Source organism: Opisthorchis viverrini (genome assembly GCF_000715545.1).
Source record: "Opisthorchis viverrini unplaced genomic scaffold opera_v5_211, whole genome shotgun sequence".
Lineage (NCBI taxonomy): Eukaryota > Metazoa > Platyhelminthes > Trematoda > Opisthorchiida > Opisthorchiidae > Opisthorchis > Opisthorchis viverrini.
The window spans coordinates 3010-22149 of record NW_008751861.1 but is presented as its reverse complement, the minus strand read 5'-3'; the positions used below and the strand labels follow the sequence as shown (position 1 = coordinate 22149).

The following is a 19140-nucleotide window of genomic DNA, read 5'->3' as shown; positions in this document are numbered from 1 at the left end:
TCAAGCGTGCCTAAAACGTACTTGACCAGCGAGTCGGATACGCCATTGGGAGTTCAGCGACACAGAAGCTGGGGTTCGACTATACCTATGGCATTCATCTAACAGGTGACGAAGTGCAAAGATTTGGTCAACGTAGCACCCAACAGTCCGGGATCCCAATTGCTTTTCTTGAATTATTACATCGCTCTCCACCACAAAGTGATGGATGCAAGCCATTTCATGAGTTCCGTTTCGAATGGGGTCAAGTTGATCCGTTTGTGATTACAGCAATCATCACCCATTTCTTGAAAACAAGCACTGCAGCTGATTTTATCCAGCGGTCTTTGGCAGTATCGTCTTTTTAAATAAAGGTGCTGACTGAGAACTTCATTTCCATTGCTGAACAGTGCGGGTGGAAGGACATCCAGACCAGCAGCTCGGTTGCGCCTTACAGAACATGTGCTGCAGAAACCACCAAGTTCGAAGATAATTACCGATTCCTCAGTCAGCCTTCTATGGTCGACCATGAGAATTGTTGTTTAAGTTGCTGTGGAAGCGTTCTTCTCTACTCCATATGCTTGCTTCAATTTGGACCTCGTGCTTTTCTCGCAACCACATTCAGGTGAACGGCCGCCGTTTGGCATTCCCAGCTTTTTTGGTCCCTTTCATTTACTTCGGCTTTTGAGTCCACTGATTTTTGGGTCGACGCCCGCCCACTTTATCTTGGCCCCGGATGATTACTCCAGCCAAATTAAACTAAGAGATAGCAGGAACATTTTCCCGAAATTTAAGCAATGTTTGTAAATTTAAGTGGCTAAGAAGATCTGATAGCGCAATTTTACGGACCAAACTCGCAGAACTCCGCAGAAATGTCAAATTCTATTTTCGGTTTGTGTTTATATCCGGCGGTTGCGCATTCGGAAGAGAGCTAAGAAGATGGTTATTATATGCCAGTTTTTTTATTTGTTAAGCCATTCGGCCGCGCCTTACACGGTCCACGGAAGAGAGAAGTGACTCCATATGAGTACATGGTATGAATCAACTTGTATGTGCTTGAACAACAGGAAGTCATGTATTGAGCCCTCCTGTCGGCAATCAATGGTAATGTGACCAACTTGGGTTAGTTGCTTGCAAGTTGTGTGGACGCGACTGGTAGATAACCGAATTCAGTTATTTCGAAAGTTAGAGTGGATCCTGCTTTGAACACTAGCCAGTTGTCTCCCTGCCCACACAGTGTTTCGAATCACTAAACGATTGTACATGATGGAAATCATAGTTTCATTCTAGTGCATGCAATTTCATTAACTCAATTATTTTATACCAATAACAAAACCCTACCCTGACCTAGCAATCGAAATACTCGTTTCTGGTGGTGAATAAATAATGACCAAAAATACCTCCATGAATCGCTATCCTAAAAGTTGTTATGATGCTTATCTTTCTTCATCAACCCAATTACAAATCACAGAGAACCACCCACCATAAAAGATGGCAGTCGATCCTTGAGGAAATACTTGAACTGTATAAAAAACTCCGGTGTGTAGATTTATTATTAGGAAATGTCATTTAGCAGAGCACACAGAGCAGCACTAATATGTATTATGCCGACGCAATATTCAAGGCCGAAATCCAGATATCAGTGCATGCCCAAAGGCTGAAAAATACACTATAGTATTTGCATTCTTCCAGAGGGTGGGCACCAACAGTGCGTACCATCGAGTTTTCCGGTAGATTTGAATTTGCACTCCTATTTATAGTAGGTAGATGCAAGGATTTCTAGTCAAATGCTTCATGGCAACGCAGCACTCCATTCGTGGTGTCCCAAATCTATTCTAGCAAACAAATTGTCAACGCTTTGGCCACAGTTCTATTTGCTTCGAATTTATATGATTGGCGTTCAAACTTGAGACGAAACTGTACCCTGTGGTGTCTGGTTTTACCATTTCGAACGGCTGATTATGATGTAATATTCTATACAGAGCTTTGTGAAATGGTCAGTCAAGCAAACGAATTACAGTTTTAAACGGTTTTCATCTCGTAACTTGTTTTTTTCTTACAGGACAGTACTCAGGTAAATTCCGAATTTCACTCCTCTGACAGGTCGACCTCACCTTAGTCCTAACGAAACATATCAGGCCCTCAAGATACTTAAGTGCACCCAAGCACAGCTCTGCAAATTTCTAATTAGTCTTCTCTCAAAGTTTCTGATATACTTCTTTTCAATGTTTAACAGATTTTAATCAAGACACCCCCAGCGGTACGTTCCCTCCACAGTTGAAAACGGTCATATTTTGGGCATTAATTGATGTGCAAATAAAGTTTCTTGTCAAAGCAAATGAAAAATGTCTTACGTACTTTGGAAACCGATAAAATTTAAACAGGCACATGTTCACCTCATCCCACGAGTGCGTTTCAGTATCATCAGTATCATCCGGGTATACTTCTGCCAAGGTAGAAATTTTTAAAATTCTAAATTCGCCCAAAAGTTTGAAACCGCAATAATCCCGGATATTTCTTTTGAACACCTGGAGCCTTAAGAATAAAAGTGATCATCAGAACCTTCAACCCGGTAGTCATTTGTCGGCTGACACAATCGTCCAGGAACAAAGTTTTTTGTTTTCAGAAAGCTTCGAAGCTCTGTATAGGTCGACCTAGTTGGTATCTGTGCGCCTGTAGAAAATCAGGCTGATCGAAATCCGCAGCTTGATGCTGTGAATTGTGTGCCATATTGAGGTACAAAGATATAGGTTTAAATGGGGCCGATCGTTTTCTTTTCTTTTTCGTGCAGCTAATATATGACTACCTTACTCTGTCAGGATGCATCATATGAACTTTAGCAACCTCGCAACAACATTATACAAAATGACGTGCCAACCATTTCCACAGTGCTGTTACTCAAGGTAGATTGACAATCGCTCAGGTGCCATTTTTCGATCAAGTTGAATGCCCTACGACTACTCTAACTGAATTGAACTCATGAACGCACATTTCGACTTGAACGGTGGTCAATTAAGGTTAAGCATACATGTGGACGAGAACGTCAAAAGCGCATCAGCAAACAAATCCCACAATCAGATGCAAACTATCGATGTATATATAGGTAGTTGGCGGACACTGCAGACACCAAAGCTAATCCGAAAATCTACTTGATTAAAAGCACATGTCACGTTTGGAGGGTAGTTGCTGATTAAGCGAGTTACTAGATTTGGTGCAACGAATTCAACGAATCTTTCGTGAATGTATCAAAGATATTGTGTTCCTGGAGGTCAGTCACATTGCCCCAATGAATTTACTATACCCTATGAAGGCAAGCAACATGTATGCCACCTGAAACGCGATCACCGACTCCTTTGGATTATGTCACGTTAGACACAGACAGAGAACCTCCGTTTGAAGAACTCGTTATATCAGTGGTAATAGTAACACTAGAGGCAGTGATTCGTCAATCTTCTTCCCCTCAGAATCAAGTAGAACAATGCTGATTCGTTCGGCTCAACAGCTACGTAAAATTTTCGTAGCACATTGATTGCGATCTAATTCTGTTATAAACCCACTGAATATGGGTTGACACGCTGATGACAGAGGTGATATTCAGTATGAGTGTATCCATGCAATCTAAGAAGAGGACATTTAGAGGCCAGTGATTGTTGGAACGGTCCTACACTAAATAGCGGGGGGAACATAGATCCCACTTGGTTTTTTGGAACTGTGACCCGACCAATTTATCCGTCGCGTGTGTGTGGCACTCGTTCCAAAGAATTGCTTCCCTAGCTCAACATCCGCATTTATTATTATTATTACGCATTTATTAAAATCCAATAGTCGAAAGTTGTGTTTGTGTCTTCATTCGCTTCTAGGCTTTTACCAGGATGGATGTTTTAACTCAATGTTGATTGACGCAAATGCTAGCAGATTATAAATATGGTGTTACCAAACGTACTGGATAATAAGTAGTGGATATTAGCCGGCTACTATAGATAATTAAATCACAACATTATTCAAGGGTTTCTTGCACTTTGATCAGCCTTTAATGCTCTCAAAATGACGAGTGAGTTCTTTGACTAATCATAAGTAATGTCCAAAGCAATGACACCAATAATGAGCTTTAAACACTATAAATTTCCTGTTTACTTTTCGTGACCGTTTTCCCTCAGAGCTACATCTCAGTAAGTCTTGAATGTCACTGCCCACTTGTTTGGTGCACACCTATAGTATTTTGGTAGTCTCCGGCATCAATCTACTGACCTCTTTCGCAAGCATTTTACATTTTCTGTGTGTTCGGGAGCGCTTCAGTAGAAAATTATTGAGCCTCGATTTGAACATTTCGGTCTCAACACAATAATCGTTACAACTTAATTTGCAGAATTGAGAACTGTCTAGAGATATTCAAATGGACTTCCGCTGCTGGGCATTTAGCTAGTGCTACCAGGTTCCGGGAGTACACCAATGAACTGTCAATAGCTTTTGTAACAAACAGCTTGGAAACATATTCGAGGTGTCTCCTCGCACTAGACAGCTGTATGGTTGCATTAAAATGGTACGTTAAGTGAGGCACAATTTGTGTTTAGTAATCGACTAGCTAAAGCCTAGTTGCAGTGGCCGCAAGGAATTCCGTTTATTGGTCGATCTTGCAATGAAAATTTTCTTTTTAAATGCAATTATTTTGAATCCACTAGAGTATTTTGCGAAACTTGGGTTTAACAGAGAGATTAGCTTAAATAAAACGGGAAGGTGAAGACGCCATTCAGGCTATTTGGAATATCGGAAGCTTTGAGCATTGCCTAGAGAAGAAAAATTATTATTTTAAAGGTTACCGTAGAACAATTTTTCCAAGCCTTCATTTGTTGGTGTACAAATTTTCAAGACAGTGTGCAATCAGTCAAGTAACTCTGCAATTGCAGAAATGCAAGATTTTTCCAAAAATTAAGACGTTACATAGGAGTTTGCATAATTTTTATGCGACTGTAAAATTTTATCGACACGAAAACGTGTTCGAATTGTATAACCTTTACCATCTCAATGCCAAAGCGAGACTACTTTTTTCACAGAGTTATTTTACTATAATGCCAAGATATATATACACAAATAAACATTTGCGTGAGCTATGCTTACCACCTCAAACTTACTTAAGTATGCAGTCTTAGACAATCAGCTATGCGCGGCTGAATGAATATTTGTTTTGCTGGTCACATGTGACAGAATAACCAGTATGCTTATTTACGCGTCATATGTGTAACTGTACTATAGAAATAAGATGAGATACTGTGCTGAGCCACGTTCTAGATATTGCCAAAAATAGTGAGGTTCTGTATTCCTAATTTAAAAATGACAGTGCATTTTTTGCACTGCATTAATTTGGAAGGAAACAACGACAGGGCTTCTATATTTTTCCACTGTTGGCTCAAGTACCGATGCAAATTATTTACTGATGTTATCCGCGTACTAGTGGAGCATATTTTTTGGGTGTCTTTTAAAAAGACATTTATTTTTGTGACAATTAGGAAATAATCGAGTTATCAGATTAGAGATGACGGAGCTTCGTGAGCCCTCTTTGAAATGCATCTACGTTATTTTAGACACGACAAACATCTTTGTGTTTATACGCATCATTACATCACAAACAACAACACACTACCGACACTGATGCTTCAATGACACATATCCACGAAACGTCTCTGGGATTTTTCCTCGGCCTCAAGTTAAAGTATGTGCAAGAAAGGGTTCTGATGCTGATAAAATCTTCCGAAAGAGCGACAGTCTTTTACACCATTAGAAACAGCAACAGCAGTGTTGACACTGACAATTAACTGCCGTACAACCACAAACGGTAATCTAAGCACAATTGAATATTTGTAGTTGGAAGAAAATAAAAGAGTGGGTAAGGAAGGCCACTTGGTGCTTACCAATAGCAGCTTTCTGAAGTTCTGACATCGAACTGCTATGTGGGACAACTTGAGAAGAAAAATCATAGCAAGACACCCACATACATTTGCTAGTGGCCAATACTTTCAATTTCAACAGTAATGCAATGAGGTCACTGTAGCATCACCACGGATGGTGAACCGTTCAAGTGACACCCATGCTGTTCACAATTTTTTCACACTATCTTTTAGTTTCATGTTGCTCAATAAAAGTTTAGGCTCCTCTGAGTATGGCTTACAGAATAAATTTTCTGTAAATGTACAATGTGTCACCATGTGTAGCACATGGCAGTGCCACCATCATTGATGATGCTGAATGGTTTCCGCGAGTAAAGTACATGCAGAAACTGACTACTTACGAATTCGTTGAAGCTATTCGGCGGCAGCGATGCTTCTGAGGAATCGGTAGTAAAAAACTAAAGACGCTGCAGATACCAGAAAAACGCTGTTTTCGGCCACCATGTCGCCCTCGGATAGCCCGAATCCAGGTGACAGGTCTCTTATGACCGATCAATGAGTTTTGCCCAACTCAGGGTTGTTTTTCGAGGGTAACAAAGGACGCCACTTAAAGAAATTAAAGCAACGCGGCTTGGTGAGAAACATCTGGGACATTTGGAAACTATTCTATGTAGAAAAATCCCAGGAAATAATAAATTTATCACAGAAGCAGCTTGCAGGTTTTCACAAATGTAGGTTTTTAAGTGAGGAATGTTTTCTGGATTTGGAACTTTATAATGCACCAAGTTTTTCGATTGGAAGTCCAATCTGCTGTTTTTTAACTGAGAAAGACCACGCTTTTACTCATTTTTATGTTAACGTGTACACAGAGGTGCTTATACACAAATGATTGTTCTTGTGAAATTAAAGAATAAAGATTAAATTTAAAGGTCAATCAAAAAGCTCTGGGTTACTATTGTCATTTATTGTCATGGATGTTTGAAGGGTATAGTCACAAACACAAAAAGTGAATGCAAGCGTCAAATACGAAAGGGTAACAGGACAATATGACTTGAAAGCGAGAAATGTCTCACTCGAACTCATGTCACTAACAGTTCCAGTCAGATGAGATAAATCCCAACGTAAGTAAAAATTTGCCATGGAAACACGCGTCTAAAGACCAGCAACCGATGAAAGGGCAAACAATTTTGAATGTTCTTCAAGGCGCCGTAAGTGCCAGCACAATCAAGATTCGCACATTAGGCACAAAGTGTCCGTCCTACTGGGTCTGGTTTGAGATTAGATGGCTAGAATGTACATTCAATGCCATGTGCCACGCACAAAAGTGTCACATGTTGTATGCAAGCTGCACAAACCAATGCACATATAATTCTTTGTCTATCAAATCTGACGGATATTTGGTCGATGGTTTCATATTAGAAAGGAGAAATTGTGCGGCACTGTCAGAAACAATATGTGATCTATTTAGTTGTGCTCGACAACTTGTATCCTAGTTTCTTTTTCTAAATGTTTTGGTTAGGTCGAATGCAATTCTAAATCGGCATGACGTAAAGCGAGTCTGTAACGCTTCTATTCGTTAATCTATATTATAAACATAGACAGCAAAACAGCAAACGCCTTGTTCAGACGACCTTTCCAAATATTTCACCGTTCGGACATTCTACGTTGAAACCATTGAACGGAATGAGGCCCGTATGAGCCACTTTTTTTCTGGCTCATTATCCCGTCCTTACAGACGATAATACTTAAGTAGCATATTGCACCAAGGTGCAACTGAAAAAAACTTAATTGTGTGGTCCAGAGACACAGAAAAGCACACTTGCAGGCTGATCCACGTTCCCTTCATTAGCAGAAGTGTTATGTAGGTAGCAAGATTTGCATCAGTAACAAAACCAGTAAACGCCAGAGTAATGTGGAAGTTGGATGTCCTACTTTCTTAGCAAATGGGTGTCACTTCATACGTTAGGCAAACTGAGTTGTTTCCACACCCCTGACTGGTAACCCCAGATGTGACAGAGTGAAAGAACCATGTGACGCGCGCAGGACCAAAATCAACCAAAGTGAATGTCACAAACGAAGCGACATCAGAACGCAAACGATGAATTCATTGGTTTTCCTATGAGCAACAATCCCCTGGTAAGAAATACCACAGTAAAATGCATGATGCATATATTTTGCTGTGTACTTTTATGGTTTTTACTTCTCTTTCAGCCTTTCATGATTTCATCACTGAAGGTAAGGCACCTGCGCAAATGTCAGTCACAAGCATTGGCACCACAAAATAACTACAAAGCAAGCAGGGTTTAAACGTTCCGCCACAAATGTTGATTCTTGTTTTTTGTAGGAGCTTCATTAAGCATCAGGTTAATATAACGTGAATCTACAACCGCTCATCAAAGACGGATTTCTTGACAAGTATCACTATGATCCGCCTAGTCTAGATTTAGTATAGCCAAAACTGGTTTAGGTATGAAATTTTTTTTCATAAATTTAATACAAAACCGGTCATGCAAGTCAACCTCAAAATATGCCGCATAAACCCATGAAGTGCACATCTGATTCGTATTTTATCGGCGCAGCGAAACTAAACATTCCTCGTCCAGGTTCGGGCAAATTATTTGACTGTATTTTTATCGTTGTTCGCGATATAACAGAATAGCACTGCTATTTTGAACCGCTAATTTGTGGTGACATTACTAGAACCATCGTATTTATTATTTCTAACGGTTTTGAAATAATTACCTCTCATTTATGTTTTAATCAAAGCATATAACTCATTTTCGCTCCACACAGCAATTTCGTACTTGGAGCTACGTAAGTTTTTCTATCCATGGAAAGTTTAGTGCGCAAAGTTGCAAGATATCAGTTCTTTTTAAATTGTATCTAGTCTTTATTGGAGCAAAGAACAAATGGACGAAGGAGCAATCAAAATAATTACCTATGTAGCCTAAATTCATAGAATAAACTTTTGTAGGTTCATTCAGTAACACTTACCTTAATAACCTGTTGGGCCTGACGTTTAAGTGTGTCTGCTTTACCACAAGCTATTAGGCAAAAAATGACGTTTTGTGTGCAGAAGGATCGTGTTATATTCATTTATATTCACACCACTCTAGTTTGAACGGTCGTCCTCCTGTTCTGGCATGATAATTCCCATGATCCCACACCAGAGGGAAGCACTGGACTCGGGTTTCGCTCTTACTAGTGCTCATCAGCAGTGCACACTTAAAGGGCGTACCGGGATTTGAACGCGGACATCTGAAATGCGAGGCGAGCGTGTAACCACTAGTTCACCAAAAATCGTGTTTTAACTTATAACTTCGTTGTAAACTCAGTGCACGTTGATGGATCAAAAATGATCTAGGGATGCCTTATCATTCGATATATGTATCGCTCGCAAGAGCCTGCAGATCAATGTAGAATTGCGTAACAATTTCGCTCATTTGTGAACGTATGTTTGCATTGGCAGTAGGCAGATTACGAGGTGATGGGTTTGGAGTTGTGAAGGATTTAGTGCTCAGCTTCATACAAATGCACGGAACATTAAGTCTTCCGATGCATTTCTATTCCTTGACTACAAAAGTTTTCCGATTTTGCGCTAGAACATCTCTATGGAATAGATTGACCGTTATCTCTGTGTGAGAAACACATAGGCACTTCAAGTCAATATCTATTCTTGAGTATGCAGTTAAACCTCGTCATGTAACTGAAAGTTATCTTTCACACTTCACTTTCGGCGTTCACCTGGTTTGCCTCTATGGAAGAATTGTAGGCGCGGTTTACCTCACAGCCTTCTTTAGCCAGGTTATTATTGAATGACTCCCAGCAATAGGTTTTTCAGTAAAGGAAGTAAATTACCGTTTTCAAAGTTACTTCTCCATGATTTAACAAAATGTACGTGTCCAGGACGCTGCTGTAACTGGTTACTTTAAACATTTGTGGCATACAACCTATTCAACACCTTTGGCAGACACAACTGAAGACCTCAAATTAGCCACCAGAATGCGTTTCCTGGACAAAAATTCGTTGAGTTGGCGGGTTCTTGTTTTCATAAATCAAGAGAGTATGACTGCAGTACGGTTATACTGGCGCAACTGGAGGAACGCGGTGCTATGGGTCAAGAAATGCGTGCAAACACATGGGAAAATGCTACGTGAAGTGTGTAACCATTCTTGTTCCAAAGCCAAACTAGTCACACTACTATGTACAAGTATTAGTGCACAGGTGATGATAGTCATAATACAAATCAGCAGGTGAATGTGCACTAATAGTTTTTAACATGGTTGCGACACGCATAAAATAAATACAATGTGAAATTGGAGCAAGTCAAAAAGGGAACTTATCGTATATGAGAGTCCCTTGGTGGAAGTCCGGACGGCGGAAACGTGTTTTTCGCCGCAGTTCAACTGCTACACGTACTCCATGGTTGTCCGTGGACTTGTGGAGAGGTTGACGCCCTGCTCCCTGTGCGTGCGCGAGTCTGTGTGTCTTGACTGGGTTCGGTTTGCCTTTATGTAGGTCCCAGTGCGTATACGTGGGCGCGTCGGCACATGAGTGGTTGCTACGCTGACTAGGCGGTGCAGACAATCGATGCCCGATGAGCCGGCTTAATGCGACGTGTTTGTGCGTATGAGAAAAAAGACAAGCCTCGCGATCCAGTGAGCGACCGTGAGTTGAGCAGTCAAGTATGTGGGTGACGGCGTCGCTACACAAGTAGCTGAACAAGAAATCTGATTCGAAATTATTACACGAAAAGTCTTCTCTACCTCACGAGAGTTCCATATTTAATGAAGGCATTTGCACAAGGCGAGTGAATCTTTGGATGTCAGTTTCATGCTATACAACTCTTCTGGGCTACATGTGAACCACATCAAACCATTTTATAGCCAAAACTGCGAGTAAGTGTAACTTGTATGATACCTGGTCAAAAATGATAAATTACTTGAATAACTGTGCCAGATACACATCCGCGTAAGTCGATGTGTAGGTAACTAACACGACGAAATCTCCGTGTTGAAGGTAGTTTCTTTAGATAGCTTGTGTTATAGTTTGAAAAACGCACCAATCCTTGAAACTTCAGAATAAAGGTTCTTATCCAGAACATGGCTATCCCAGTTACGGACGTTTAAGCACGCTTTAGTCTACACCACAAAACCGACTTAAGCTAACGTGAATTCTAGTTAATATGGCAGAAAATCCGAACAAATGGCACTATAATGCATTGAGACCAACTGTGACCGGAAATGCTTTATTGGGTTCTGAACAATTTCTCCATCACCTCGCTATTCCGTTCGTGAAAGAAGAATATTTTATCGCAGAATCTTGGGTAAATTCAAGAAATTTATGAGACTGATGTGCCAGAAATCTGCGTCTTTACCGTTCTTTGAAGTTTATTGGACCATCACCAATGTATTTGCCATTTAAAATACCCTTGCAGTAAAAGTGCAACAAATGCCACTTATCGCACGGAATAAACTGAAAGCCTACTGTTACGCATGGTGTTGGTGGCAGCATCAAAAGCTTAAACCTGAGGGTTAAGGAAATTATAACATATTGCAGTGAATTTGATTCTATTGCTCGAACGAATATTATGTCAACTTTTAATCTCCAAAATCGCCATATTTCATCAAGATTTGGATGCAAAATTTGGTTTGTCTAACCATAGCTTAAGTTGTTGTAAGAGCGAACAAACTTCAGACGAACTAATGCAGGTAGGAAAAGACTTTCCACTGGGCAAAGTACCTAAAATGCTACTGCCTCATGATGTATATATTTTCCAGAGGTTTTTATTATCCGAACTCAATAAATTATTTCGTCTTTTAATGCCAATACTTACTATTCTGTATATGTTAGTCAACGGTGTGGAAGATTCAGGCGAAAGACTGCTTAACAGCATTGCATGGAGGTCTACTCCGAGCGACCTTGGAATTTCTCTGCTCACCCTAACTAATTGATGTTTAAAAGATCACTGATTAAGTGCACGGATGACTCATTCCATTCCAGGTGGCTGCACAATCACGTAAGTTTTCATGTAAATCTCCTGCAATTAACACTCTTTTTCTGCTGTCGAAGTCCACCTGTCGCATTGAATGGAAATAATTATCTGTTCGCTTTAAGACAGCTCCGCTGAATGTGTTTTAAATGTCCACAAATAAGTCATCCGCATGCAGTGAATTCAATTGACAGCGTTCCACGTGGACCACACCAAACAAAAGCGGATAGAAGCCGGTAACGTCACAGCAAACCCCGGTACTACCAACAACAAATAAAAATGGCGCACAAACGTATGCCTGAAGTAGATGCCTAGTTCTCTGTTTTCTTAACGTTCCAAGGCTCGTATACATTTAAAAATGTGTTTACTCCGTTTGCCAGGTGCTTGCGCAGCTTTTGTTACAATCGAAATTATGTCCCGTTTAGAACTACCAAGTGACTGAAGGATAATAGGAAATTCTTGCGGTACTTCTCATACTGTTTTCAGCTACTTGACAAAATCTCCCGCAATTATCGGGTCTTACGAGATTGCGATAAACTTAGTGATAGAAAACCAGTGGTTAACGTTGCTGGCCATTTAACCCTTCATTCCGGTCCACGAAGGCTTGCTACCAAAGCACACTGTTTGGCTGAAGTGCGCTTATTATCAAAAACCTAAGTCTTGAAACATGCCAGTATGAGTTATGAAAGTTGCACTGCATGCTTCATTTGCATGAGAGAGACAGACGGCCCTTGTCCTGTTGCTTTATATCAATATCCTCCATGCATGTCCGGTTACTTGATGTGTTTGGTACGTTTACCCTAAATCCAAGAAATGGGCGGGTTTTGCCCTTTCGTCATAAACGTCGGATCCAATGATACAAATAGTAAATGTTTGACGTGCGATACAAAACAGCAGAAACATCATGTTTCCGTCGTATTCTCCTTGTACCATGTTGTGCTTAACGGAACATTTGACTCTCCGAGTTAAGTCACTCAAGTTTATTTTGGATACTGCTCAGTTTTCGAAAGTTTTCGGTATTTATGCGCTTATGAATACCATAACGTAAAGCTCTCAAAAGTCTTTAAAGATGGCTTGAGATGGCTTATTATCGCCTATTGCTTTCGTCTATGCTTGCGTTACCCGAATGCGTTCACGAATACTTAAGATCAGTGTGCCTGGCACCTCGAATGATATTCTACAAACAGTCAAAATCTTCAAAGACTTTCTTATTTACGGTACTTTTCAAAACACGTTTTATGACCACAGTTCGTTTTTCTCGCACACTGCCATGCAAAAACAGAGGGTAAAGGAAACCTACACAATGTACGTAATTTACCCAGATTGCAGAATGAAACATGTCAAGCAATCGGATATGTGCAGTCTGTTAAATTTTCTTATTAAGCTACTCTTCTGTTACATATTATTGATCTATCTAAACGTCATTTTTAGTAAAATATGTGTGAAATAAGAAAAAATTCAACGGTCAAGAAATTAACTAATTTTCTCTTCCTTGAAATAAGATTAAATTTGCAAATTTCTACATCAGCTGTCAGATTTCCTGGCACATCTTCGGCCATAGATGTTTTAGCCCACTACTACGGAAGTCAAACAAAAGTTACAGGTTTGAAATCATCAAGTGTGGAGGGAGAACAGTTTTCCAAAAGGTGGAAAAGTCTGAAATCCTCCTATTGGTCCTGTTTATTAGTAAAATGAAACAATTTTGTTTCAGAATACAAGGACCTTGAAGAGGGTGAGTTTCTACATCAATTAATCTTGCTACTACGTAGGATCACACGGTGTGTTGCTAGCACATGAATGGGTAGATAAAATTACTTTTACGGTTTTCATCAGTGACTAACTGGCACGCCCAAATGAACAGCCAGGTGTTTTTCTTTATAATCCTTGTTATTTAGCTTATCATTAAGAAGTACATTGTGATGGTATTATCCACTGCATTCTAAAGAAACGTGTGGCTAAACAAACAAGTTGTAAACGGTCAGACAACAAAATAGGGCGAATGAGTATCTCTTAATAAACCAGGGAAAGTAAATTAAGGTATAAAGAAGGTATGCACCTAAGCGACCACGTTCATGGAACGCAGACAGGACTGCAACGCACAGTATAAAAGGACCAATCAGGTCATCGGCTAAGTACACTACCCAAGAAGTAGTAAATGTAGAGAATGCAAAACAGAATACCAAATAGGAGACAAGGAATTTTACAAAATTACGAAAAACCCTTACCTTGTTTTTATGCGCATTTGGAAGTTAGTAAACTGAGCGAGCCAGGTGGATGTGCTGTCTAAACCACGGAATGAAGGCACCTAAAATATTGCCAGCTACTTTTATTTGAGGTTTCGTCCTTGAGTCACGACAAGTTTGTTAAAATTCCGAGATGGACTGTATAGCTGTTTTAGCGTTCCGCAACTCGAGAAATTCTAGAAGGTTTCATGTCCGCGATCTTCGGATTTAGTTCAACCGCTCGCCTATGAAAGGATAATCAGCGGTCTGCCGAATACTGCTTTGTCCCGAATATATCCTCAGTTAGTCATCACCCACCATCAATTAATCGATCCATTGGATCACCTTGGAGTTTTTCGTGATGCGTCCTGTCGCAGATTTCAAACAGGTTCAAAACGGCTGCACGATTCTTCTTGGCATGAAGTAGCTCCACCAAAAAGAAAATGCCTCAATGAAAGTTTACAAACATTTACATGAAAAACTGGTTTTTCGTCTTTGACAAAAGGGCACCAAACTTATGGCTAACGTAACAATCATAAAAATGAATCATTCATTGTACCTGATGATTGAACTGTACCACTGTAAAAACACAAGACTACACGGTAAAATCGGTGACCTATGTTCAAGATTTGGTTGGTTTCAGAACTGTATAAGATAAACTCACCTATTTTACGCATAGGTCAAACATGCGGGACTGATGGGTGGACTGGTGTTGCAACCTTCGAAATAATACCTATCCAGATCATAACTTCTAGGTTGAGGACAAAAGCTGTTTCTTCACTTTTGCTTAAAACCAGAGAGATGTAAAATACACTGTGATGAGAACGACAACCATGGCCTTAAAATTAGTTCCATAGAAATTGTTTCGCTAATGATATGAGCAGACTCTTTAAAATTTGGAAACAAATACTACGAACTTTGTTGGGCAAGGTCAATTCAAGAGATGCGCCACAGACTTACTGGGACAAGACCCGGACACACAAAAATTTCGTTGAGGAAACATGAATAAAATAAATGCTTACCAGCCTTTGGATGTCAAGACAGCTGATATGTTCTCGCAAAAATAGCACTTCCACGATCCAATAATACTGAGCTCTATTCTATCTGAAACGTGGCCTCCAGAGACCCTGTTTGTTCTTTAGCTATCAGTGAAAAATTCATGCACCTATATGAAACTTCTACTCGAATTTCAGCGGCACAATTGTTGGTGGAGGAAAGTAAGTTTTCACTGTTACAACAATTAGATTTCTTCTGTATATTTTCATGAAAAATGTAATGATAGTTCATGATTCCACTGCAGCAAGCGCGGCAATATGGAGTTCCAATTTTGGGGATTTGCGGGATAGGAAAGTTGTACATAGTCACACCACTCCCGTTTGAAAGGCCGTGTTCCCGTTCTGGCATAATTATTCGGGTGAGTCCACACCAAAGGGAAGCACTGAACTCGAGTTTCGCTCTTATTAGAGCTTATCAGCAGTGCATATCCAAAGGCCGTGCTGGTATTTGAACCCAAGATATCTGACAAGCGAAGCGAGCGTGTAACAACTACTCCACCAACACGCGTTGGACGCATCTGAATTTACAGGTCTGAACAGGCGAACGTGATCACAATTGAGCGATGTGATTCGAGTTACCGACTCATCGGTCGACGACCCAGTTGTTGTTGTATTTTGACATAAAAAGTGGGTGAGCAGGCTTGTACTTTCTCAAATTTCTTGGGAATTTATAAAGCGCTGCATAAGATTCAAAAGAAGTCTATACGCCAAAGTGATTAAAATCAAAATATTACTTGATTCTTGTTGCATTTTCACTTGAGGAAGAAAATACCAGTAACATCATTTGTTCGGCTTAGTACGACACAAAAAACGAAGTACAAGGAATTCCCTGGATTTACGTTCCAGAAGCAGTGCCCCCGCAAATTTGTGGGCTATTCATCTTAACCTCCAATGGTGCACAATTCGTCCTTTGGGATTCTGAGTCATCCTCTCCAGCCTTACAATTAAAACCGAGCTGATTTATAAGAAAATTCACTTTGTTCTTCTATATGAAGCAACAAACAGTTTGCAAAATATTAGGCCAAAATAACAAGTGCCTGCAATTGAGAAAGGTGCAGAAGTGTTCAACAAAACAAAACAGCACAAGAATGCAAAACGTGTGGATATAAAATGTTCACAGAAGACCAACGAACACCTGCAAACGATAAGATGGAAGGCCGTCATTCGGCCGATCACTCTATCTAAATTTTGTGTACTTATTTTAAAAGGTGCCAAATATCTTGAAGACGGTAAGCCATATTTCGGCGTATTTTAAATAATAATACCAAACTGTATATGCAATTGTATGTGACGAAAGTTAGCATAAGTATAGGTTTTTTTATGGATAGCTCCAAATTACTGACGCAGGCGAACAAACCATCAAATCAATGTTTCATGCCTCACCACTTGGCCCTAAACTACGCGTCGATAACAATTTATTATTTTTATTGTAACTCTCGTTTAGTTCAGAATTTACTGTGCCAAATTTCGTCAATCTATCCCGTTTTTGAGTCTCCAATTTGTAAAAGAATCTGGTAAACCGCTCCAAAGCCCAGCGTGTTTGGACACTAAATGAATGCAGCTGCGGCACCTGCAATTAATAACTCAGAGCGTTAAACATATTGGCACATATAAGATGGTCAATCTCATGGTTGATTTTCGGAACTCAGCAGACTGTCCTAATGTTGCTTATATAAACTAAAAATGTCATGTAATCCAAAAGCGTCTACTGGCTATTTTTATCGTGCTTATTCTTAGCTGAATGTTCACAAGATTAGCAAAAGATCATCAAGTGTGGAGGGAGAACAGTTTTCCAAAAGGTGGAAAAGTCTGAAATCCTCCTATTGGTCCTGTTTATTAGTAAAATGAAACAATTTTGTTTCAGAATACAAGGACCTTGAAGAGGGTGAGTTTCTACATCAATTAATCTTGCTACTACGTAGGATCACACGGTGTGTTGCTAGCACATGAATGGGTAGATAAAATTACTTTTACGGTTTTCATCAGTGACTAACTGGCACGCCCAAATGAACAGCCAGGTGTTTTTCTTTATAATCCTTGTTATTTAGCTTATCATTAAGAAGTACATTGTGATGGTATTATCCACTGCATTCTACAGAAACGTGTGGCTAAACAAACAAGTTGTAAACGGTCAGACAACAAAATAGGGCGAATGAGTATCTCTTAATAAACCAGGGAAAGTAAATTAAGGTATAAAGAAGGTATGCACCTAAGCGACCACGTTCATGGAACGCAGACAGGACTGCAACGCACAGTATAAAAGGACCAATCAGGTCATCGGCTAAGTACACTACCCAAGAAGTAGTAAATGTAGAGAATGCAAAACAGAATACCAAATAGGAGACAAGGAATTTTACAAAATTACGAAAAACCCTTACCTTGTTTTTATGCGCATTTGGAAGTTAGTAAACTGAGCGAGCCAGGTGGATGTGCTGTCTAAACCACGGAATGAAGGCACCTAAAATATTGCCAGCTACTTTTATTTGAGGTTTCGTCCTTGAGTCACGACAAGTTTGTTAAAATTCCGAGATGGACTGTATAGCTGTTTTAGCGTTCCGCAACTCGAGAAATTCTAGAAGGTTTCATGTCCGCGATCTTCGGATTTAGTTCAACCGCTCGCCTATGAAAGGATAATCAGCGGTCTGCCGAATACTGCTTTGTCCCGAATATATCCTCAGTTAGTCATCACCCACCATCAATTAATCGATCCATTGGATCACCTTGGAGTTTTTCGTGATGCGTCCTGTCGCATATTTCAAACAGGTTCAAAACGGCTGCACGATTCTTCTTGGCATGAAGTAGCTCCACCAAAAAGAAAATGCCTCAATGAAAGTTTACAAACATTTACATGAAAAACTGGTTTCTCGTCTTTGACAAAAGGGCACCAAACTTATGGCTAACGTAACAATCATAAAAATGAATCATTCATTGTACCTGATGATTGAACTGTACCACTGTAAAAACACAAGACTACACGGTAAAATCGGTGACCTATGTTCAAGATTTGGTTGGTTTCAGAACTGTATAAGATAAACTCACCTATTTTACGCATAGGTCAAACATGCGGGACTGATGGGTGGACTGGTGTTGCAACCTTCGAAATAATACCTATCCAGATCATAACTTCTAGGTTGAGGACAAAAGCTGTTTCTTCACTTTTGCTTAAAACCAGAGAGATGTAAAATACACTGTGATGAGAACGACAACCATGGCCTTAAAATTAGTTCCATAGAAATTGTTTCGCTAATGATATGAGCAGACTCTTTAAAATTTGGAAACAAATACTACGAACTTTGTTGGGCAAGGTCAATTCAAGAGATGCGCCACAGACTTACTGGGACAAGACCCGGACACACAAAAATTTCGTTGAGGAAACATGAATAAATGCTGAATCTACCAGCCTTTGGATGTCAAGACAGCTGATATGTTCTCGCAAAAATAGCACTTCCACGATCCAATAATACTGAGCTCTATCTGAGTTGAAACGTGGCCTCCAGAGACCCTGTTTGTTCTTTAGCTATCAGTGAAAAATTCATGCACCTATATGAAACTTCTACTCGAATTTCAGCGGCACAATTGTTGGTGGAGGAAAGTAAGTTTTCACTGTTACAACAATTAGATTTCTTCTGTATATTTTCATGAAAAATGTAATGATAGTTCATGATTCCACTGCAGCAAGCGCGGCAATATGGAGTTCCAATTTTGGGGATTTGCGGGATAGGAAAGTTGTACATAGTCACACCACTCCCGTTTGAAAGGCCGTGTTCCCGTTCTGGCATAATTATTCGGGTGAGTCCACACCAAAGGGAAGCACTGAACTCGAGTTTCGCTCTTATTAGAGCTTATCAGCAGTGCATATCCAAAGGCCGTGCTGGTATTTGAACCCAAGATATCTGACAAGCGAAGCGAGCGTGTAACAACTACTCCACCAACACGCGTTGGACGCATCTGAATTTACAGGTCTGAACAGGCGAACGTGATCACAATTGAGCGATGTGATTCGAGTTACCGAC

At 40.1% G+C, this 19140-nt stretch overlaps 1 protein-coding gene across 1 annotated transcript in view; it reads left to right on the top strand.

Moving 5' to 3' along the window:
* T265_14494 (hypothetical protein) overlaps positions 1 to 8093 on the top strand; it is a gene marked incomplete at both ends in the record, with an annotated part of 11014 nt that extends 2921 nt beyond the window's left edge. The window contains 2 exons of the mRNA XM_009173913.1: positions 2039 to 2050; positions 8070 to 8093. Of these exons, the coding sequence (XP_009172177.1) occupies positions 2039 to 2050; positions 8070 to 8093 (36 nt within the window). The remainder of the gene's footprint in view (positions 1 to 2038; positions 2051 to 8069) is intronic.
* Positions 8094 to 19140: the final 11047 nt, after the last annotated feature.